Source organism: Bubalus kerabau, chromosome 15, assembly GCF_029407905.1.
Source record: "Bubalus kerabau isolate K-KA32 ecotype Philippines breed swamp buffalo chromosome 15, PCC_UOA_SB_1v2, whole genome shotgun sequence".
Taxonomy (NCBI): domain Eukaryota; kingdom Metazoa; phylum Chordata; class Mammalia; order Artiodactyla; family Bovidae; genus Bubalus; species Bubalus kerabau.
Window position 1 is genome coordinate 58,584,168 of NC_073638.1, and position 25,657 is coordinate 58,609,824.

General features: G+C 37.7%; 1 protein-coding gene across 1 annotated transcript in view; it reads right to left on the minus strand.

Moving 5' to 3' along the window:
- Window positions 1-9,192: 9,192 nt before the first annotated feature.
- Window positions 9,193-25,657, minus strand: part of CCDC34 (coiled-coil domain containing 34) — a 45,416-nt gene continuing 28,951 nt past the window's right edge. Inside the window, exons 4-6 of the mRNA XM_055549168.1 lie at window positions 12,306-12,464; window positions 11,603-11,744; window positions 9,193-10,171 (exon numbers count right to left, since the gene is read on the minus strand). Coding sequence (XP_055405143.1) covers window positions 9,957-10,171; window positions 11,603-11,744; window positions 12,306-12,464 — 516 coding nt within the window. The 3' untranslated portion in view covers window positions 9,193-9,956. The remainder of the gene's footprint in view (window positions 10,172-11,602; window positions 11,745-12,305; window positions 12,465-25,657) is intronic.

Below are 25,657 nucleotides of genomic sequence, written 5' to 3' on the forward strand. Positions count from 1 at the left end.
CTGGGAACTTTCAGAAGTTGGGCGTATAAGGAGTAAAAGTACGAAGGTGAAAGATGAGATTAGGGAGACAGGGAGAGATGAAAAGGTAGTCCTGTAGTCTGTATTAAGAGTTCAACCTCTTGGATGGAAAACACACATCAGGGTGGCAGAAGGGGTTGTTCTTGTTGCTCAGTCACTAAGTCATGTCCAACTCTTTGCAACCCCATGAACTGCAGCACATCAGGCTTCCCTGTCCCTCACTGTCTCCTGGAGTTTGCCCAAGTTCATTTCTATTGAGTTGGTGATGCTATCCAACCATATCTTCCTCTGTTGTCCTCTTCTCCTCCTGTCCTCAATATTTCCCAGCATCGGGGAAACATTTTCCAATGGGTTGGCTCTCTGCATCAGGTGGCCCAAGTATTAGAGCTTCAGCTTTAGCATCAGTCCTTCTAAAGGGTATTCAGGGTTAATTTCCTTTAGGATTGACTGGTTTGATTTCCTTGCTGTCCAAGGGACTCTCAAGAGACTTCTCCAGTACCACAATTTGAAACCATTTGGAGGTTTTTGATTCAAGTAGTGTTGAAGCAGCTTGAAGGATTTTGACCATTACCTTACTAGCATGGGAAATGAGCACAATTGTGTGGTAGTCTGAACATTCTTGAGCACTGCCCTTCTTTAGGATGGGAATGAAAACTGACTTTTTTCAGTCTTGTGGCCACTGTTGGGTTTCCCAAATTTGCTGACATATTGAGTGCAACACTTTAACAGCATCATCTTTTAGGATTTTAAATAGCTCAGCTGGCATTCCATCACCTCCACTAGTTTTATTGACAGCAATGCTTCCTAAGGCCCACTTGACTTCAGAAGTCAAGTGGGAAGGGTACAGGGAGAAAAAGCAGTGGTGTGGTGAACATATTCCTCACATTGCCCACATGGAATGCTTTTCCAATACTCTGACACTCTTCTTCCAGAGGGAACATGTCCAAATAGGTTGCAAATCACCACGTACACTGCTTACTGAAGGACATGTCTCATGCGATGAACACTACAGATGCAGTGGTGATGGTGGGAGTCGGGGGCAGTTAAAGGCAATGCTGGAGGTATGAGGGGCCATGGGAGAGCTAGAAGCAGACCTATGACATGGTCAGATTTGCATTTCTGAGAGGTCAACAGTCACTGAGGATAAGATAAACAGGAGGGGATAAGATTACAAGCACTGTGACCAGATAGGAAACTGGTGGGTGCAGTCATCCACTTGAGAAATGACTGGAAGAAGGGATGAGAGACATCAGATTGGAAACATATTAAAGACAGTGGTTTCCAAGCTTTTCTTCATATTGGAATCTTTGGGGGAGCTTCAGAAAAAGCTTATGATTTCATTGGTCTGGGATGTGGCCTGGACTTTGGAATTTTTAAAAGCTCCCTGGATGATTCTAATGTACAGACACAAGACGGGAATCATTGATTCATGGAGTAAAATCAGCAGAAATCAGTGACCGATTAGACAGAGTTGAGAATGTGGGAGAGGCATGTGAAGGATGGCTGAAACCTGGGATTCTAGCACTGGACACCTGCCAGAGCTGGGAGAATAGGACCAAGGCCTGATCCCTACCCGAGCCTCAGTTCGCAATTGAAAGTGCTTTTAGAATACTGTCAAGCATGTCACAATACAGCAATGTACATTCCTTTTCAATTGTGTTGTGACTAACACTTCGGGAAAACATTAACTGCCAAGGCCACTCTTTCCACATGCTGGTCCCTCCTGACCGAGCATGGCAGGGGTTCTAAGGCAGATCAGTAACCACAGCTGTGGACTTCTCTGCAGGGCAGTTTGGAGTGGGAGATTCATTGTCCTCACTAAACTTTTCTTAGAACTGCAGTGCAACCAAAGATCCTTCCTTCCCTCTCTCCTCCACAGCGGTCAGACCTACATCATGGTGTGATAGCTGTCCTGGCCAACTCTGAATCCTTCCCTGTTTTCTCTCATAGGCTATTACTCAAATAATCCCTTGCCTAATTATGTCTTGGTGTCTATTTCTCAGAATCCAAACTAACATAAGATTATAACTTTATTAAATTTTAATTTTTCTCTTTGAGTCTTATGAAATACGGGAAACAACTCTCCCTCACTTCAGTCAAGGACAACCTAAACAAGTTTCCAAGGAGCACATTGGCGGCACTTCAAATTTAATTAGGCAAACCAACCTAGCCAGAAAAAGCCAAGACATACCAAGACTTTCCCTCATCAGAGTCACATGGAAGAGTTCTGCAAAGTCTTAACAAAGAAACCAATTACATTAAAGTCTCCACATCTTGAAATGACTGACATCCCATAAAACATACACGTATCTGAAAGTACTTTTGTAACTTTCAAAGACCAAATGTTTCATAAAGCATTTGCAAAGAATGGCACCACAATGCATAAAACATCACAGGGAGAATTCCATGAAGAATTCTCAATTATGCAACTTGTTGGAAAATTTGTAGCCTCATATACTGCCAGGAATTATAATGTTGCTTCTACCCATAAGTAAGTACATATAAGTAAATGATATATGAAGCATCTTCCATGTGTCAAACATTGTACAAGGTACTTTACATGGTATACTAATCTTAGCAACCAACTTATGGAGAAAGGATTATTAAGTTTTTTTTTTTTTTTTTTTAGAAGAAAAAACTGAAGCTTAGAGGTAGAGATACATCTAGTTCCCATGGCCTAGGTAGCAGAGCATATATTCAAACTCAGGTGAATCTCGATTGCTCCCTGCAGTCAGGCTGCCTTCTGGCAGAAGTTGGACATAGCCCATAGGAAGGCTCCCTGAAAGCAGTTGTTTCTAGGTCACAATCTAAGAGGGAAGAGACGTTGCCCTCATCATCCTTACCAGAGAATAAGCAGTGACCTAGGTCCACGCTCTAAAAATACAAAAATGAACCACACAGAATAATAGAAGCCTGAAGCAGAAAAGAGCCTTCAGGATCATCTAATGTTAGACAGTAAAAGAATCTGAGAATTTCCTCTAGATTATGAGACAGACATCTTTTAGATTTACCTCTGTGAGCACTTTGCATCTCAGCCTGCACCCAGAGGGGAAAGCCCTTGGCTGATGGAGTGGGAAGTATAAACCAGCAGGCGCTGGATGGCTGTTTTGGTAAATTTATTCAAACTAAGGAAACATTCTGCTCCCATGCTACCCTGCATGGTGGCCACCAAAGAGAAACAAAGATGGCTCCAATCTCCTTCTGGCCCTTGGGTGGTTCTCAGGACTCTGGAGATGGTGGCAGGGGACAAGCTCCTCCTTTCTTCCAGGTTCCTGTGCTACTTCTATCAGCTTAGAGCATAGGAGTGAGAAGAGGAAGGGAGGTGGCTCTGTGGTTTCAGGGAAAGAAAAGGGCAGTGTTCCTTGCTGACTTTTTTCTCCTGCCCATGAGCTTTCTCCCTACTGACAGATAATTGAGTATTTTCCCTTCTCCAGTGCTCCTACCTCCCCTTCCAATTTTAAGAGGAAATTCAAGATACCACCGCCCTTTCTGAAAAATTTTCTTTCTCAGGCAGGCTGCCATTATCAACAGTAGTAGGTAAATATTCACTATAAAGCTACTTTGTATGGTTTTTTTTTTTTTCTCAAGCCAACATATGAATTTAATTTAGAATATTAATGGGCATGGTAAACACTTGAATATATGTTGTGTTTTCTTTTTTGAATAAAAAAAAATTTAGTTTAAGACATAAAGTATAATTTATGAGCATAAACTACTCAAAGCTTTGTTATGCACCTGGGCCATGGGTAGCAGAAGAAAGTCTGAAAGTTCAGTCTTTGAATTGCTAATGAGATCACCAGCGATTTATTTTTTAAATAAATAGCCCCATCTGTATTCAGATGCTGAGGCCACAGAGGGTGTATTTTTATCATCAACTTTAAGGTTTACTTACCCATGAAAGTATAAAGATTTTCTTTAGAAATGACTAAGATTTTAGAAATTTCCCTTGTAACCTTGTAGCTGTGTGTTCATGTGTATGAGCCATCTGAAAGTCCCTTTGATGTTCAAAAGCTCTCATATCACCTGTCCTTGGTCTTGGAAAGAAAGGTTACACATGGAATCACATTGTTCTAAGCCCATTTCTTACTCTCCAGTGCCAACATAATTAAATGCTGAGCCTTGTGTATTCGAGCTATTTATTTGAGACTGCAGTCAAAACTGAATCTCCGCTTAATCACTTCCTCCTCCTGGTAGTTTTTCCTGACCCCAGTAAAGGTTAGCTTCCTCCGGAGGTAGCCTCATAGCTTGTGCTTTAGGATAAGGACTGGTTTACTGGTCATCTCCACTAGACTGTAAGCTCTGACAGATTCAAGTTTAGGCCTTGAATTAGGTGCTGACCACTGCATCCCAGAATCTAGCAGTGCTAGAAACGCAATGAACACTAGTGGCATGAGCAAACTGAAGGCTCCCCACATTCCATCCGAGCCCTTAGGCAGCATTTTAAGAATAATTTTATATTTATTTATCACTGTGCTGGGTCTTCGTTGCCATGTGGGCTTTTCTTTAGTTGTGGCAAGTAGGGATTACTCTTTGCAGTCTGTGGTTTCTCATTGCAGTGGTGTCTCTTGTCGTGGATCAGGGGCTCCATGGCATTTGGGCTTCAGTAGTTGTGGCACATGGGTTCAATAGTTGTGGTTCCTGGGCTTTAGAGCACAGGCTCAATAGTTATGGTGCTTAGCTGTTCCAGGGCATGTGGGATCCTCCTGGATCAGGGTTTGAACCTGTGTCTCCTGCATTGGCAGGTGGATTCTTTGCCACTGAGCCACCAGGGGAGCCCCACCACATTTGGTATTATAGAACCATGAACTCTGCCTTAAAACTTTCCTGTCTCACAGTGAGAACACCTCCTTGTACCCTCTTCCCACCTTCCCCATTGATTTCCCAGTGGCTTCTCTTCCTCTTTATATCCAAATCCCTATACTTTCAAAATTGAAGTATAGTTGATGCATAATGTTATAGGTGTACAATATGGTGATTCACAATTTTTAAAGTTTATATTCCATTTATAGTTATTATGAAATGTATAGTATATCCTGCATACTGTACAATATATCCATGTAGCTTATTTTATACCTAATAGTTTATTCCTCTTTCTCTTCTCCTCACTTCCCTCTCTTGACTGGTAGCCACTAATTTGCTCTCTGAATCTCTGAGTCTCCTTCTTTTTTGTTATAGTTCCTAGTTTGCTGTATATTTTAGCTTCTACACATAAGTGATATCATACAATGTTTCCCTTTCTCTGTCTAATTTTATAGCATAGTGCCCCCCAATTTCATTCACATTGCTACAGGTGACAAAATTTTATTCATTTTTTATGGTTAATAAAAAACACACATTTTTATGTGTGTGTGTATACTGTATTTTTATCCAATCATTGCTTGATGGACACTTAGGTTGCTTCCATATCTTGGCAACTGAAAATTATTCTGCTATGAACACTGGGGTGCATGTTTATTTTTTAATTATTAAATTTTTTTTTCAAAAATATATACAAAGGAGTGGAATTGCTGGGTATATTTAGAAATTAATTGTATTTGGAGGGCCCTCCAGTTTTCTATAGTGGCTACATCAATTTACATTCCCCAAAACAGTGTCCTAGGGTTCCCTTTTGTCCATATCCCCACCAGTATTTGTCAATTTTGTTCTTTTTGATAAAAGCCATTCTGATGTGACGTGATATTTTACTGTGGTTTTGATCTACACTTTGCTGCAATGTTGACCCTATTCATGTGCATGAATATTTTTGAATATTATGGAACAACGGATTGGTTCAAAATTGGGAAAGGAATATGTCAAGACTGTATATTGTCACCCTGCTTATTTAACTTACATGCAGAGTACATCATGTAAAATGCCAGGATGGATGAAGCACAAGCTGAAACCAAAACTGCTGGGAGAAATATCAATAACCTCAGATATGCAGATGATACCACCCTTACAACAGAAAGCAAATAGGAACTAAAGAGCTTCTTGATGAAGGTAAAAGAGGAGAGTGAAAAAGCTGGCTTAAAACTCAACATTCAAAAAACAAAGATCATGGCATCTGGTCCCATCACTTCACGGCAAATGGATAGGAAAACATGGAAACAGTGACAGATTTTATTTTCTTGAGCTCCAAAATCACTGCAGTGACTGAAGCCATGAAATTAAAAGACGCTTACTCCTTGGACGAAAAGCTTTTACCAACCTAGATAGCATATTAAAAAGCAGAGACATTACTTTGCCAACAAAGGTCCATATTGTCAAAGCTATGGTTTTTTCCTAATCTTGTATGGATGAGTTGGATCATAAAGAAGGAGGAGTGTTGAAGAATAGATTCTTTTGAACTGTGGTGTTGGAGAAGAGGTTATTGATATTTCTCCCAGCAATCTTGACTCCAGCTTGTGAGTCATCCAACCCAGCATTCCTCAAGATGCACTCTGCATAGAAGTTAAATGAACAGGGTGACAATATACAGCCTTGATGTACTCCTTTCCCAACTTGGAACCAGCCTGTTGTTCCACGTCCAGTTCTGACTGTTGCTTCTTGATCTACATATAGATTTCTCAGGAGGCAGGTAGAGTGGTCTGGTATTTGGACTCTTGTTGATTATGAGGGCTACTCCATTTCTTCTAAGGGATTCTTGCCCACAGTAGTAGATATAATGGTCATCTGCATGTGAGCTTGTTGATATTTCTCCTGGAAATCTTGATTCCAGCTTGTGAGTTATCCAGCCCAGCATTTCCCATAATGTACTCTGCATACAAGTTAAACAAGCAGGGTGACAGTATACAGCCTTGATGTACTCCTTTCCCAATTTTGAACCAGTCCATTGTTCCATGTCCAAACTGTTGCTTCTTGACCTGCATACAGGTTTCTCAGGAGGAAGGTAAAGTGATCTGGTATTCCTATCTCTTTAAGAATCTTCCACAGTTTGTTGTGATCCACTCAGTTAAAGGCTGTAGCATAGTCAATGAAGCAGTAGTAGATGTTTTCCTAGGATTCTCTTACTTTTAGTATGATCCAATGGATGTTGGCAATTTGATCTCTGGTTCCTCTACCTTTTCTAATTTTAGTTTGTACATGTGGAAGTTCCTGGTTCACATACATCTGGAGCCTCGCTTGAAGGCCTTTAAGCATGCTAGCATACCTTGCTAGCATGTGAAATGAGTGCAATTATGCAGCAGTTTGAACTTTCTTTGGCACTGCCTTTCTTTGGGATTTATCCCACTACTCTGTTTTATTTTTTTTATAGCACCCAGAGACAAATAATTTGTTTACATATTTTAATATCTGTTTCCTATCACTGTCATATAGTAACTTTTGGGCAGCAGGGATCCTCTCCTATTCACAGATTAACCTTTGACATCTAGAATACTAACTTGCACAGTATTCAGTAAACACTTACCAATGCAATTTGAAGACAGTCTTCACTTTTTGCCCTTAGCACAGTTGTTAATGAAGTTCACCTTAAGTGCTAACAAGTCAACTTATTTTTGATATATCAAGAGTCAAGATTGGTATGTTAACCAAAGTCAGGTACTATGTAAATCAATTATCACTAAAGAAAGAATACTGGCACATCTTATCAGAATTGTCACCATACAAAAAAGAAATAAACTTGCATTTTTTGGTACTTCCACTTATTTTACATTCCCACAGTAAGCTTCTATAAATTAGATAAGGTATTGAACATTGAAAAAATAAGGTACCTTTAAGATAAGCAAACATAAAGCCAGGTCTGTAATGCCTGTATTCATGAATTTGCTGACTCTATAGGTTATCTAGATATTTTAGAGCAGTTCCAATCAAAGTAGTAGTAGAAGTCTAAGAGACAGTTTAAAAACCTCAATAGAACTTTCAAATATTGTTAATATAGTTTATAATGCCTATTATACCAAGTATCTTGACTTTAAGAAGAACTGATTCCGTTTAAAAACACTAATCTAGTAATCGGTGTATTGACTGAAGAAGTCTTTGATGAACAAAAATGGACTTTCAGTAATAAATGTTTGGCAGTCAAACATCTTTTAAAAATGAACCATTCGGGTTGTAAAACAGGTTATCACAAGTCCACAGGATCAAGTCCAAATTCTGCAGTATACAGAGCCTTTTTACTCTGACCCCTGCTTCTTCCCCAGCTACTTCTCATCACATATTCATGAATGTGGTCAGCCTCATAACCATCTAGAAAACCTGCTTATCTTTCACCAACTCAAATGTCACCTCTCTGTAGTTTTTCTTAATCCCTTCTCAAGCTGAACTATCTTCTTTCTATGTTTCCAGTTGAATTCTGAGCGTGATTTTAAGTAAACTGTACTACAGCATTTACTCTGTTTTCCTGGCTAGGTTACAAATGTTTGTGGGATAAAATATATCATTCCAATTGCTAAATAAATATGCAAACATCTGCCTCACATGTTCAACTAATATTGGTCAAACTACTACTGACTGAATGAAAAGTGTTAGTAGGATTAGGGTTACATCTAAAAATAGCCTAAATGACTTAATCTGCTGTGTGAAAATAAAGATTTTTTTTAGATAGAACAACCATACCTAAAGCCCCCAGGAATACTGGCCTATGTATGCTATTTTTCACATGCAAGGTTATTGCTACCCTGGCAAATTCTACATTCTCAGTACATAGGTGAATTTGGTTGAGTAGAATGATCACCTGGAAGTTGCACTATATCTAAGAGGTTATGAGAAGGATGGTCAGGTCTCTAAATTTCAGCAACATTTTGATGCAATAAACTCGACTGATTCCTCCTAAGCTGTTCTCCACTTAGAAGTGAAAAAAAATAAAACAAAACCAAATGAAGATGGCTGAACTGAATGAGCATTCAGCCTGAGTGCTCAATCCTTATGGGGCTCACAGACCTCCATGAGCAAGAAATTTTTTTTAAAGTGCATTTTTCTAGATTTCTGATGATATGAATACCCTTCAAAAATCCCATTGCTGCTTCCTGGCATTGACCAATACCACTGCAGGTTAATCACCAAAAACTTGGTAGATGACTAACCTCACAGAAACACGGAATGTATTCTAAATAGGAATCACTTTTAAATGAACTTACTGAACTTTTATATTGCCACCACAAATTTTCATTTCTTGATGGCCCCCTAAAAAAAGATACAGACTTTTAAAATTTAATAAAAAGGGCTGAGTGCTATTTTAGTAATCTTTTGATCTACTTTCCTTAACAAGTATTTATTAATAAAGATTTATTTCAACTTTAGTAAAACATGACTTAACATTTTACATTAAAAACTAAAACAGACATTTCTAATTTCAAAATTAACAACCTAATTATAATGTGTAAGTATATGTACAGAGTATAGCAAAATATATTAGTGTCCAAAGATTACTACAATCAATTAAGATTGAGAGCCCAAAACAATGTTTATGTCCTTTCAAAACCCAACCTTTATTTCTCCATTACCAAACATGATTCCAGTTAGTGATTTACAAATATTTATACAGGGAAAAACATACTAAAAGTCATCAACAAAGGCTGTTTTTGATTACTCCGGGATTCTAACTCATGTTAGATTCTTCTAAGAATTATTTTGAGCATACAGTTTAGAAATGCTTGTTTCAATGACTTATTCTTACTATGTTCATAAACACAAACACATAACATGTGTGTATGAAAGAATACACAAAAAATTGTTTTATTGGTATTTAGAGGGTAGTTTTAATATAAGCTAAATATAAACACAATTGTTAGATATTCTGTCACTTATCTTGCAAAACAATATTCCAAGATCAACCTTGAAGCATTTATAAAAATGAAAATGAATAAAATATCTTCCTCAATTAACTCTAAGGACTCCATATACAAATGCAAAAACGTGAACTTAACAATAATACATCAAACGTTGAGCTACTAATAGTAGAGCAACAAAACAACAATTTTATATAGCTCCAGGTAAAAGCATGTCATTTCCCACATCTACTATCTTTGTATTTTGCATAGAGTTCCAAGGCAAAGATTGCTTCTAGCTTTATGCATTACCAGAGAGGATGCCCTGTGTGGCTGGCTTATCACAGGCCTTTTAGTCTTCTTTCCTGATAGATCCTTCACTTCTTTCGAAGGAGGCACAGGAATTGGTTTCCATGGAATTGGGTTATAAAAGGCTGGTTCTGGATAAGAATTCCCACTGTAAAAACCTAAAATTATTTAAAAATCAGAATAAAACAAGAAAAACTTTTTGAGATCAAAGAAACTATTTTAAGACTCATAGAAAAACATTAAAATGTAAAAAGGGCAAAAATATCACTGACAAACCTGACTCATTTAAAACTTGAACTCAAATATTTTCAAACAATACTTTTCAAATACAGTAATGTTATAGTAAAAGTTAAAATATAAATGATAATTCTGAATATTCAAAGAACATTAATGTTCAAAACTAAAAACTCATACAAAATTTCTTCTAAAAAGTTAATTTTAGAAACCTTAAATTGAACAAAATCTTCATTTTCTTATTTCAGTCTGGGAAACTTCTGATTATGTACTAGTTTCCCCTAGTCGGACACTAAAGCTTGCAGGAAAAAACGCATGTTGAATATGTAGCTAAAGTGAATCAAACTGTGGTTCAGAACCACTGAAATTCTAAATCATTGTCACTCAAATTAAGCAGATTTCATACACTCTAGTTTTGTTATTAAGAGCAGTAGGGCATTTGCAGACTACAATGTTTATTATAACACTTATTTAAGCACAAATTTGGTAAAATAATCCATTTTTTGGCAATTAAGTTCTAGTCAATACATATATTCCATCTAAGTTTTAACTCTACTATCCAATCGTTTTGTTGAAACCACTACTTATTTGAAACAAGAGAGCAAAATAAAGGAGCAGACTCTGCTCGGTAGCTGTAGTGGATGACCTCTGTGACATGCAGGAGAGGCCTAAGTCCTGACAGAAGGAATGTGTCATTCGGACACTGGCAACCCACTTTGACTGCATACATATGTCAACACACACTTCAGCACGATGGTCAAAACAAAGTCTGGAATATGTTCTATTGTGTGAACAAAACAGAATGGGAGTATTTTTAATAATAAATCACTTCAAACAAGTGAAGGCAGCTGTCAGCAAGGTATGAGCTTCCAACATGGAAGTACAAAGGAAAACACACATTGCCACTTATAATCAGACCAAGCCAAAAAAGCCAACCAGGTCTGTATCTGGTTGGTGTGCCATCTAGTATTCCACCCTGCAAAAATAATGAGCCAAAGACACTGGGAACTCTGCCTCAGAGAGGTTAGAAAAGGGAAAGAAAATGACCCCTTAAATATATCCTGATTAAGGCTTTAAGATCCAAGGAATGTAAAAATTTTACTTATTTCTTAACGTTAGAAATCATTACTTTGCAGTTTTGCCACTGTTGCCTTTAAAATGTATCTGATTTTAGAGAATGACAACAAATTTGTAGTATCTCCACAGGAACACAGTATGTTATAATCTTCCAGAAAATAGTAATTTGAAAGAAAAATAATTTTTACACACTTCTATTTCTGTCAAAAGGAAACGTAATGTATAATATTCGCTCCTGCAAGCCATACTTATGTAAGCCACATAACATAAAAACCAACCTGTGAGCTTTCCATTGGCATAACCATAGCTCTTCGCAGCTGGACGAGGTTTATTTTTTGCATTTTCCAACCATTCCTTAAACTTTTTTTCTGCTATTTCCTTTTTTTCCTGTAATTCAGCCTGCCGTTGTTTTTCTTTTTCCTTAAAATGACAAGACCAAAGAATCTCCAGGGATATTCTGTAACTAAAAGTTCTATTCAGAGTCTACTGACTTGCTCCCCAGTAGCTCCCCATCCCAACGGCTTACTGATCAGAAACACTGAATCATATTTCTATAATTAGAGAGCAAAATTTAACATGATCAGGGATGTGATATGAAAGTGGCTGCCTCTAAACAATGATATTGAATCCAAGAAGAAAAAAGCCATTTGTTCTTTTAAAATAGAACAGTAATTTACAATAATGTAATAAAACTTTCCATAAAAGTACACTGAATAATATTTAAAAGCATAAACAACAGCAAAAAGCTTGCACCTGACTGCAGGAGTATCAATAGGCTTATTAATATTTTTCAGTCTAAGAAAATCACAAATGCATATTCATTTATGAAGCTTAATCATAATATAACAAGTAGGGATAGCTACATGTATTTGTATTACGCTAAGATAATGCCAATTTTCCATTAGAAATTCTTTATACAATATAGTTGGCACATATAAACACCAAGTCATGTATTTTAACTGATCACCTTAGCGAAAATACCTTTTCTTTCTTCTTCTTTTCACATTCTTCAGCATTTTTTTTCTTTAACCATTCTTGATATTTTTCCTTTGCTTTTTCTTGTAAATGTTCTTTCTCCAGTTCCTTTGCTGCTTTTTCTTTCATTTCCTTATTAATTTTTTGTTCCCTTTCTTTTCTTTTCTTAAATAAAAATGAAGGAATTTTCATTGGAATCTGTAATCATTCTTATACAAGGGAAGTGTTACAGACAGTAATTTTCTAAAAACAGGTGGTAACATAGTGGTTGACACAATGTGGCTTATGAAAATATATAACACGCATGAACTTACCTGATCAATTTTAGTGTACCAGCTTGAGTATGTATTTCATGATGGCCTAACAAAGATCTTGTTCAACAAAGTATATTCAGAGCCTGGAACAGTGTTAATTAAGTAAATAGTAGGTGTTCTATAAAGATTTGCTGAATAAATGAGGGAACAGAAATGACAACCTGTTAGACTGTCTTGAATCTTAGTGTTTTTTTTCTATATATATATATTTTATTGAAGTGTAGTTGACTTACATGTTTCAAGTGCACAGCAAGGCAATTCAGCTATACATAGACACATTTATTATTTTTGAAATTATTTTCCACTGTAGGTTATTACAAGATATTGACTATAGTTCCCTGTGCTATACAGTAAACCTTTGTTGCTTGTTGCATATCTATTTTTTTAAATTAGAAATCTAGCATTCTAGTCATACGAAGTCAAACAAGTAGAATCAAAATGTCATAAATTTTTCAGTTCAGCAAAAATTTGTAAGTTTTCTAAAATATATATAGTATACATATTATTTATATATATATATGTATACAAAAGCTTTCCTACTATGCTTGAGAAAGAACATCAAAAAAAAAGAGAAGAGATGGAGAGATTGGAAAACATAAACTAAATGAAATGGGAGCACTGAATATGAAATAGAAAAAGTGAACAAACTAGATAAAAGTAAAAGATCACCACATAGTCCAGTTGCTTTTAAGCATGACTGCTTATCAGAAACATATCTGGAGCTCTGGAGGAAAAAAAAGCAATACCTGGGCATTTGTATTTTTCAAAAAATGGATAATTCTGATTTTAAAAAGTGATTGCAGGTTTTTCTATTAAATCCTAGTTTTGGTGACATAGAGTTCTATTATTTTTCTGTTGACCAATCATGATACAATGGTATTAAGTGAATAAAAGATACATAATCACAACAGTAAAAGATATTTATCATTTTTCACAATCAATAGCCAGACAAAAAAATTAAAGGTAATTACAACTGCAAGCCATAACAGGAACATGATTAACTTAACAATATAAAATAATTGCATACATCTGGGGAGTCAAGCAGAACAATGTGGTAAGTGGAAATGCATACATGCACATGTTTTCATCCACCCAGCCAGTCTATGTCTTTTGGTTGGTGCATTCAATCCATTTACATTTAAGGTAATTATCAATATGTATGATCCTGTTACAACTTTCTTAATCGTTTTGGGTTTATTTGCTGTAGGTCTTTTCCTTCTCTTGTGTTTCCTGCCTAGAGAAGTTCCTTTAGCATCTGTTGTAAAGCTGGTTTGGTGGGGATAAATTCTCTTAATTTTTGCTTGTCTGGAAAGCTTTTGAATTCTCCATCAAAACTGAATGAGAGTCTTCATAGGTAGAGTATTCTTGGTTGTAGGTTCTTCCCTTTCATCACTTTAAATATATCATGCTATTCCTTTCTGGCTTGTAGCATTTCTGTTGAGAAATCAGCGGATAGCCTGATGAGAGTTCCCGTGTATATTATTTGTCATTTTTCCCTTGTTGCTTTTAACATTTTATCTTTGTCTTTTATTTTTGTCAGTTTGATTACTATGTGTCTTGGTGTGTTCCTCCTTGGGTTTATCCTGCCTGGGCCTCTCTGTGCTTCTTGGACTTGGTTGACTATTTCCTTTCCCACATTACAGAATTTTTCAGCTATTATCTCTTCAAATATATTCTCAGGAACTTTTCCTCTCTTCTACTTCTGGGACCCTTAAAATGTGATTGTTGGTGTGTTTAAGGTTGTCCCAGAGGTCTCTTAGGTTGTCTTCATTTCTTTTCATTCTTTTTTTTTATATTCTGTTGTGGCAGTGATTCCCATTATTCTGTCCTCCAGGTGATTCATCCATTCTTCTGCCTCAGTTACTCTGCTGTTGATTCCTTCTAGTGTGTATTATTTACCTCTATTTGTTTTTTAGTTGTTATAGTTCTTTGGTAAACATTTCTTGCATCTTCTTCATTGTTTTCCCGAGATCCTGGATAATTTTCACTATCATTATTCTGAATTCTTTTTCTGGAAGGTTGCCTATCTCCACTTCATTTAGTTGCTTTTCTGGGGTTTTATCCTGTCCTTTCACCTGGGACATAACTTTCTGCTTTTTCATAGTGATTAACTTTCTGTAATATGGTTTTTGTTTTAGCTACCGTGGGACTGTGCTTCCTCTTGCTTCTTCTGTCTGCCCTCTGATGGATGAGGCTAAGAGACGTGTGTAAGCTTCCTGGATAGGAGGGACTGGCAGTGGGAAAAACTGGGTCTTGCTCTGCTGAGCAGGACCTCGCTCAGTAAAGCTTTAATCCAAATATCTGCTGATGGGTCGGGTTGCACTCCCTCCCTGTTAGTTGTTTGGCCTGAGGCGACTCAGCCCTGGGGTCTACCAGCTCTATGGTAGGGTTAATGGGGAAGTCCAAGAGGGTTTACACCAAGGGGGACGTTCCTGGCCTGCTGCTGCCAGTGCCCCTGGTCCCTGGGGTGAGACCCTGCTGACCCAGGCCTCTACAAGAGGCCCTCCAACACTAAGCAGGTATTTTTGGTTTAGTCTCCTGTGGGGTCACTGCTCCTTTCCTCTGGCTCTTGGTGCATGCAAGGTTTTGTTCATGCCTTCCAAGGCTGGAGTCTGTTTCTCCCAGTCCTGTGGAAATCCCATAATTAAATTCCGCTGACCTTCAAGACCAGATTCCCTAGGGATTCCCAGTCCCTTTGTCAGATCCTCAGGCTGGGAAGCCTGACATGGGATGCAGAACCTTCACAACAGTGGGAGAACTTCTTTGGTATTATTCTTCTCCAGTTTGTGTATCACCCACCTGGCAGGTATGGGATTTGATTTTATTTTGATTGTGCCCTTCCTATTACCCGCTGTGGCTTCTTCTTTGTCTTTTGATGTGGGATATCTGTTTTTGGTGGTTCCAGCATCCTCCTGTCGATGGTTGTTCAACAGCTAGTTGTAATTCTGGGGCTCTTGCAGGAGGAGATGAGTGCACATTCTTCTATTCTGCCATCTTGAACCAGAAGCCTGAATCTTAGTGTTTCTTAATGGATGTTTACCCTCACTCTAAAACAGGAGCCACATAGGTATATATTTCCCAGACAATTTGCCAATATGAATACTTGGATAAATCTTCAGCATAAAAGAGTTACAGAGGACCAATTTTAGCCCATTAAATACTGTTATAAGGACACATACAGACAAATCTCTGGCTATGCAATTCTTATAAGTCTTACATAGATCAAGGGTTGGCAAATTATGTCCTGCAGGCCAAATGTGGTCCATTACCACCTGTATTTATAAATAAAGTTTTATTGAAATGTGGCCACACATATTTATTTACATATTTATTGTCTATGGCTGCTACTGCACCACAACAGCAGAGTTAAATAGTTACAACAGAGACTGTATGGTCCACAAAAACTAAACTTTATTTGACCCTTTGCAGAAAAAAACCTGACATAGATTATAACTGAATATTTTTTCCTTTTCTCACCCAAAGGATAATCTGCCAACACAGTGAAATTCTAAATAACCAATAACATGGCTAGCTCTCTTTATCAAAGGTTTAGAAAATAATCTGCAAGGCATAAAGTGTATGTAATATAAATGTCATATATATCACCCTTCATGGAGCAAAGAAATATGAACCAAGAAATTCTTCTCTTGAAAGCATCTTGTAGAATACTTCAATACAAGCAATTCAAATAAGATCCAAGTAACAAACATCAAGTTATATTCAACATATGTGCAGTGCTGTGCAAGAAAAAGTGAAAGTGAAAGTCACTCAGTCATGTCTGACTCTGTGACTCCATGAACTACACAGTCCAGGGAATTCTCCAGGCCAGAATACTGAAATGGGTAGCTTTACCCTTCTCCAGGGGATCTTCCCAACCCAGGAATTGAACCCAGGTCTCCTGCATTGCAGGCAGATTCTTTACCAGCTGAGCCACCAGGGAAGCCCAAGTATACTGGAGTGGGTAGCCTATACCTTCTCCAGTGGATCTTCCTGACCCAGGAATCAAATCAGGGTCTCCTGCATTGCAGGCAGATTATTTACCAACTCAGCTATCAGGGAAGCCCCTGTGCAAGAAAGGCAGGGGTTAAAAATCAAAGCCCAGGAATCCCCTGGCAGTGGTTAGGACTTGGAGCTTTCACTGCTGAAGGTGCAGGTTTAATCCCTGGTTGGGGCACTAAAGATCCCCCAAACCTCGTGGCAAGGCCAAAAAAAGAAAAGAAAATCAAAGCCCATCATTCCCCAAGTTGCTATATTTCCTTATTGTTGGGCGGCCAATACCTGTAAAAGGAAATCCTTTCTTGCTGAGAACTCAATATCCATTAAAATAACACTGGAATTTAACTACTTCCTACAGTCAGAAAATCCACAAGATTAAAAAGGATCTTGCAGCTCTATCTGACTCATAAGACTCCTCCACAAGCTCATCAACAAGGAGTCATCCATCAGAAAAAAAAAAGAGTCAACCAGTCTCTACACTATTTTCAATTTTTGACAGCTAACATTTATTCAGTGCTAACTCTGCCTGTTACTGTTCTATACATTGTATACATATACACTATGTCAGTTAATTCTTAAAAGCACAATATAAGAAAGATACTATTAAGATCTCATTTTATAAATGAGGAAACTAAGGCACAAAGAAGTTAAGTAATATGCCCAAGGTCACACAAATGGTAAATGAAAGATCACTACAGATCTCTCATATAAATATGAGATAACACTGAAAACAATTAATTTTTTTGGCCAATAAATCCAATTTAAATGAGACATTAAAATTCCTGAAAAATACACCACTTTTCAAAACTGATTCAAAAAGAAATAGAGTAACTGAAGTAATTGTTATAAGTAATTCTACTTACTAAAAATAATTCAGAATTTAAAACTTTCATATAAAGAGAACTCCAGCTTCCAATAGTGTCACTGTAGATTTTATTACACATTTAAGGAAGAAACAGTAGCAATTACCACACAAACTATTTTAAAAAACAGAAAAAAAGAACACAACCAAGCTCATTTTAGGAGTGCAGTATTTCTCTAATATCAAAACCAAATATGAAATAAGAAAATATTAGGAATACAGCAAAATAACTCCTTTCACCAAAACATGAAATAACTTAGGGATATATTTAACAAAAGACATTTAAATATACCTGTACATTGAACTTAAAAAAAAAGCTCATTGAGATAAATATGACCTAAATAGAAAAGAAAAATCACACTTATAAGTTTATATTATTAAGATAGTAATTTTCTCCAGAATGATCTATGTGTTCAATGCAGTCCCAATAAGTATCAGTTACTATTCAAGCAAGCATGATTAGAGAAATTGATAAGCTAATTCTAAATTGTATATGGAAAGGGTGCAGAGCAAAGAAAACAATTCTGAAATAAAGAAAAAAGATGGAAGACTTACAGTATTTGATTAGAAGAACTTTAAATTAAAAATTACTATATACTAGCATAGATCAAAGGAACAGAATAGAGTCTAGAAATAGACCCAAACATATTTGCTCAATTAATTTTAAATTAAAGTGCCAAGATAACTGAATAGGGAAAAAGATTATCTTTCAACAGTGTTAGAATAACTGGATATCCATACTCCAAAAAAAATCAACCTTGACCCTTAATGCATGCTATCATTAAAATTAACTCAAAATACAAACACAGGCAAATGCTGAAGTTATAAAATCTCTAGAAGAAAACGATGGAGAATATTTTTTACAATCTTGGCATAGGCAAACATTTCTTCAACAGAAAGCAAAACCCACAAACTATAAAGGAAAAAACAGAAATACAGAACCTACCCCAAATTTAAAATTTTTGCTCTTAAAAAAAATACCATTAAAAATTAAATGGAGGAAATATTTACAATACATGTTACAGGACTTAAAGGAATATAAAAAGAACTCTTACAACTTACTATTAAGACACACAAAATGGGCAAAAGTTTAAACACCAAACAAAAAGAAACTCCACAAGAGACAAAGAAATAGTCAACAGTGTCTGGATTGAAATCTGCCCTGCCAAAATGCATATATTAAAGCTCTAATCCTCAGTATACTGGTTTTTGTTTTGTTTTAATTGGAGTGTAGGTGATTGACAATGTTGTTCAGTTTCAGGTGTACGGCTAAATGATTCAGCTAGACATGTACCTACATTGTTTTTAAGATTCTTTTCTCATATAGGTTATCACAGAATTTGAGTATAGTTCTCTGTGTGATACAGCAGGCCCTTGTTATGTGTAGTAGCATGTGTATGTTAATTCTAAGAGGCTGATTTACTATCCTACTCCCCCAAGGTTTTACCTTTGGTAACCATAACTTTGTTCTCAAAACCTTAAGTCTGTTTCTGTTTAGTAATAAGTTCATTTGTATCTTTAAAAAAAATTTTTGATTCAACATATTAAAATATGTAAATCTCTAGCTCCAAGCATGTTGTTTCAAACAGCATTATTTTATCCTTTTTTTGTGACTGAGTAATATTCCATTGTAAACATACCACATCTTCTTTATCCATTCATCTGTCAATCGACATTTAGGTTGCTCCCACATCTTGGCTATTGTAAATAGTGCTGCAATGAACACTGGGGTACATGTATCATTTCAAATTATGATTTTATTCAGACATGTGCCCAGGAGTGGGATTGTTGTATCATATAGTAGTTCTATTACTAGTTGTTTTTTTAAGGAACCTCCCATACTGTTCTCCATAGTGGTTGTACCAATGTACAGTCCTACCCACAGTGTAGGAGGATTCTCTTTTCTCCACACCCTCTTCAGTATTTATTATTTGTAGACCTTTTGATGATGGCCACTGTGACTGGTGTGAGGTGATATCTCATTTGTAGTTTGGATTTGCATTTTTCTGATAATTAGTGATGTTAAGCATCTTTCCCTGTGCTTTTTCACAATCTGTGTATCCTTTGGGGAGAAATGTTGCTGGCACAGGTGATTCTCAGGTCTGTGCCCCACCTACCTGGGGCCATCTATGTATCTTCTTTCAGTCTGTATGTGTCCCTAGATCTGAAGCAGATCTCTTATAGATAGCATTTATAAGGGTCTTACTTTTGTATCAATTCAGCCTGTCTTTTGGTTGGAGCATTTAATCCATTTACATGTAAGGTAATTATCAATATGTATTAATATGTTCTTATTGCCATTTTGTTAATTGTTTTAGATTAGTTTTTGTAGGTCTTTTTTCTTTCCTTCCTCTTTTGTTCTCTTGTGATCTGATGACTAACTTTAGTGTTGTTTAGATTCCTTTTTCTTTTTTGTATATCTCTTGTAAATTTTCAGTTTTTTATTCCCATGAGATTTTGATACAGCAGTCTATACACATACAAGATTGTTTTATGTTGTTGGTCTTTTAATTTCAAAATGCGTTTCCAATATCCTCCATTTGTACTGTCCTCACAATTGCTGGTTATGATATCATATTTGTGTGTGGATGATTTCCTATCTTTACTGCAGTTTGCCTTTACTGGTGAGCTTTCCCATTCATAATTTTGTTTCTAGTTGTTGCCTTTTATTTTTCACCTAGAGAAGTTCCTTTAGCATTTGTTGTAAAGCTGGTTTGGTGGTGCTGACTTCTCTTAAATTTTGCTTGTCTGTAAAACTTCTGATCTCTCCATCAAATCTGAATGACAGCCTTGCTGGGTAGAGTATTCTTGGTTGTAGGTTTTTCCCTTTCATCAATGTAAATATACCATGGCATTCCCTTCTGGCCTGTAGAGTTTCTGCTGAAAAATCAGCTGACAACCTTATGAGGATTCCCTTGTTGCTTTTCCCTTGTTTCTTCTAGTATTTTCACTTTGGCTTTAATTTATGTCAGTTTGATTAACAGGTGTCTTGGCATGTTCCTCCTTGGTATAAGCTGCCTGGGACTCTCTGTGCTTCCTGGATTTGAGTGGCTGTTTCCTTCCCATGTTAGGGAAGTTTTCAGCTATTATCTTTTCAAATATTTTCTCAAGCCCTTTCTCTCTTCTCCTTCTGGGACCCTTATGATGCAAATATTCATGCTTTTAATGTTGGCCCAGTGGTCTCTGAGACTGTCCTTCCTTTCATTCTTTTTTCCTTTGCTCTGTTCCACAGGAGTGATTTCCAACACTCCATCTTCCAGCTCACTAAATTCATTTTTCCACCTCAATTATTGTGCTACTGATTTCTTCTCTTGTATTTTTCATTCTAGTTATTCTATTTTTCATCTCTGTTCTTTAATCTTCTTGCTCTTTGTTAAATATCTTTTTGTATCTTCTTAATCTGTGCCTCCATTCTTTTTCCAAATTCTGGGATCATCTTTACTATCATTACACTAAATTCTTTTTCAGGTAGGTTGCCTAAATCCATCTAGATATCTTACGGGTTTTTATCTTGGTCCTTCATCTGGAACATATTTCTCTGCTGTCTCCTTTTTGTTTAACTTTCTGTGTTTGTAGTCTCCTTTCTGCTGGCTGCAGGATTTTAGCTCCTCTTACTTCTGGTGCCTGCCCACTGGTGAGAAGAGTTGGGTGTGTCTCTGGTGAGCAAAGCCATGTCAAACAGTGTGTTTAGAGGGAGCTGTGAGCTCAGTACAGCTTTAGACAACCTGTCTGCTGATGGGTAGCAATGTGTTCCTATCCTGCTGGCTGTCTGGCCTGAGGCATTCCAGCACTGGAGCCTGTAGGTTGTTGGACAGGGCCAAGTCTTGATGTCAAAATGGTGACCTCTGTGAGAGCTCATGCCAATCAATACTCTCTCGGGCCACTGCCTCCAGTGTCCTTGCCTCCAGCTCAGTGATCCACGGCCAACCCTCACCTCCCCAGGAGACTCTCCAAGACTCACAGGTAGGTCTAGCCCAACCTCTTCTGCTTTGTGTTGGATCCCAGTGTATGTGAGCCCTCTAAGAGTGGAGCTCTTGCACTCAAGCCTGCTGGTCTTCAAAGTCAAGTGCTCTGGGGAGGTTCCACCTCCTGATGCCAGATCCTCAGCCTCAGGAGCCTAAGATGGGGCTTAGAACTTTCACTCTTGCAAGACAACCTCTGCAATATAATTATTTTGCAGTTTGTGGGTCTCCCACTCGTGATGTCACTAAAGCATCTCTCTTATTGTCTCTTTTGGCTTCTTCTATGTCTTTGAATGTAAAATATCTTTTTTGGTAGTTTCCAGTCTTCTTTGTCAATGGTTGTTCAGCAGTTTGTTGTGCTTTTGGTGTTTTCATGAGAGTTCAGTTAAGTTCAGTCGCTCAGTTGTGTCCGACTCTTTGCGACCCCATGAATAGCAGCACGCCAGGCCTCCCTGTCCATCACCAACTCCCGGAGTTCACTCAAACTCATGTCCATCGAGTCAGTGATGCCATCCAGCCATCTCATCCTCTGTCCTCCCCTTCTCCTCCTGCCCCCAATCCCTCCCAGCACCAGAGTCTTTTCCAATGAGTCAACTCTTCGCATGAGGTGGCCAAAGTACTGGAGTTTCAGCTTTATCATCAGTCCTTCCAAAGAAATCCCAGGGCTGATCTCCTTCAGAATGGACTGGATGGATCTCCTTGCAGTCCAAGGGACTCTCAAGAGTCTTCTCCAACACCACAGTCCAAAAGCATCAATTCTTCAGCGCTCAGCTTTCTTCGCAGTCCAACTCTCACATCCATACATGACCACTGGGAAAACCATAGCCTTGACTAGACGGACCTTTGTTGGCAAAGTAATGTCTCTGCTTTTCAATATGCTATCTAGGTTGGTCATCACTTTTCTTCCAAGGAGTAAGCGTCTTTTAATTTCATGGCTGCAGTCACCATCTGCAGTGATTTTGGAGCCCAGAAAAATAAAGTCTGACACTGTTTCCACTGTTGCCCCATCTATTTCCCATGAAGTGATGGGACCAGAGGCCATGATCTTCATTTTCTGAATGTTGAGTTTTCACTCTCCTCTTTCACCTTCATCAAGAGGCTTCAGCCCCTAGCCATCTCCTGTATCAACAGAGGAGCATATTAGGCTGCGGAACACAGGGCAGTGATGCTGACCTTCTGTGCAGGTTACTCTCCATTTTGCCTTCTACAAACCAGTTGCTGTGCTCTCCTCCTAGGCTTTGAATGTCCCTCTCCATCCAGTCTGATCCCCCGCCAGTGAAGGCTCTCCCCAGCGTATGGGACTCTTTCCTCATTCATAGTTCCCTCCCTGGGGCGCAAGCCTGTCCTGATTCCTTTCCTTTTCTTTTTCCTTTGTCCTACCTGGTCATGTGGAGGTTTTCTTGTCCTTTTGGATGTCTGAGGTCTTCTGCTGGCATTCACTAGATGTTCTGTGTAAATCATTCCACTTACTGATATGTTAATGTTTTTGTGAGAGTAGGTGAGCTCCCCTACTACTCCTCCACAATCTTGACCCCCCTGGCCTGATGTTGTATTTTGAGATAGGACTTTTAAGTCACTCAATCTGTGCTATTTTGTTATTACAGCCCCAGTAGACTAGTAGAATAAACTTATGAAAAGATGCTAAATATCATTAGATCTCAGGAAAATGGAAATTAAAACAATGACATACTGCTGTTACTTAGCCAGTCATGTCTGACTCTCTGTGATCCTATGGAGCCCGCCAGGCTCCTCTGCCCATGGAATTTTCCAGGTAAGAACACTGAAGCAGAGTGCCATTTCTTACTCCAGGGGATCTTCCCGACCCAGGGACTGAACCTGCATTTCCTGCACTTGCAGACAGATTCTTTACTAGTGCCCCCTGGGAAGCCCAATGACATACTACACGTAACAGAATGATTTAAAATGAGAAAGACTGAGAATCTGGCAAGGATATGGTATACTTGGAACTGTCAGATATTAGAGGCAGGAATATAAAATGGCAGAAGCACTTTATACGAAATTGCCAATTTTTTTTTTTAAACCTAAAAACCTACCATACAACCCAGCAATTCAGTTCCTAGGCATATACCCAGGAGAAATGAAAGCAAGTATCAACAAAAAGACTTGTACGTAAGTGGTCACAGAATTTAACTCATATCTCCAAACTGGAAACAACCTAATTATCCATCAACTAGTGAATGGATCCATAATTTGTGATACTGAGCAATAAAAAGGAACAATCTTAATATAAGAAATATTAGCAATTTTTAAAAACAAAAGTAGCCTGGGACTACCCTGGTGGTACAGTGGATAAGAATCTCCCTGCCAATGCAGGGGACACAGGTTTGATCCCTAATCCGGGAGGATTCCACTTGCAGAGAAGTAACTAAGCCCATGTGCCACAACTACTGAGCCTGAGCTCTAGGGCCCATGAGCCACAACCACTGAGCCCGCTCGCCCTAAAGCCCATGCTCTGCAAAAAGAGAAGCCGTCGCAATGAGAAGCCCACGCACTGCAGCAGACAGTAGCCCCTGCTTGCCACAACTAGAGAAAGCTCGTGCACAGCAACAAAGACAGAACACAACCAAAAATAAAAATATATTTTTTAAAAAGTAGCCTGATGCTAAGGAATATACATTTAGTGATTCTATCTGAAATTCTAGAAAAGGCAAATCTTATCTATAGGAACAGAAAGCAGACCGATGGCTTCCTTGGAGCTGGGGTTAGGTCGGGGGTAGGAAGCAGGGGTTAAATGCAAAGGAGCTCAAGGGAGCTTTTTGGAGTGAAGAAAGAGTTCTCTCTTTTGACTACGGTGCAGGTTTTACAGGTACATATCTTGTCACACCTCATCAAACTTAAAATAGGTGTATTTTATTGTATGTAAATTATAGCTCAATGAAGTTGATTTTAAAACATCAGACAGGCTCTCTGCAGCATTTAAACTACAGAAGAGGGAATGGAATGTCTTTAGTTAGCAAAAGGATACCAGAACAGGCACTCAGAGAGAAGTACCGAGAGGGAATAGCCAGCCACTAAGTGGCTTCAGATTTTCTGGCACTCCAGTTCTATACCACACAGAGCACAACAATAAATCTTTCTTTTTTTTTTTTAAAGATGGTGCCTTGAGAGAACCTTTGTTTCTTCCAACTAAAGGAAACTAACAAACCTGAATTTCTATTTTGATTCCTTCAATAGTACCTGGCACATAATAAAAGTGTTGAAGGCATGAATGAGAACTGATGACAGTTATCAATCATATGCTTGTTGGCGTGAATTAATTTTTTACATTAAAAAGCAGTTCTTTGGTTTAAAAAAAAACTTTAAAAATAAATTTACTTTTAATTTTCAATGAAGGCAAATACCCTTTTACAAAATATGTGGTAACACACAGTAAAAAACAATCTAAAAAATAAATTAGTATGGCAACACAAATATCAGAGTACCAGATGAGATAAGCCCTTTATTTGAAAAAAGCTTTACAATAAAAGAAACCAGTCACAATAAAAGAAACCAGCTTTGCTAATGGATACATAAATTCTTTTTGTCTGATTTTTTGATAGAACACAGTGAAAATGACTTAGAGAAAATAACGCCACAGATATAGCTAAAATGTGAATGAGGCTGGAGGCAGCAGAGGACCACACACCATGAAATGTAAACAGAGGGGAAAAAGCTAGATGCCAGACAGGAAGAGAAGAGCCAGAAGAGCAGTCTTTACAAATAGAGGTAAATGTGACCAAGACTGAAATAAGAAATCTGAGAGTTCTTAAAGGAAAAAAAACACGAGTATCCTAATTATTCCTTAGCATGCATAAGAATTCTACAGAATAAGTAAATTTAATTTTTATTTCTCAAGGTTCATTTTTAAACTCTTTTCAACCTTATGGAATCTTGCTTTTGCTAATTAGTGATTTATGTCAGGGCAAGCCACTTCCGTCCAAAAGAAAGAAATTTTTTTCTCAAATAATTGGATTAGATCTACCACCACTAATTAAAACAGGGAATGTATCATCTCTACATTCTTAGACAAACAACAACTATGTTTGACTGGCATGGTAAAATGAGCTTAATGGAGTCAGAAGATAAGAGGAGCTTTTAGAGGAGAGAATATACTTATACAATACACACAAAACTGTTTTATAATTATACACTTCAAGAAAGTATCACTCAAGGCTTAGTAGTGGTCATACAGGCTTATTTTGATTTGGGCATTTATTCACAAAG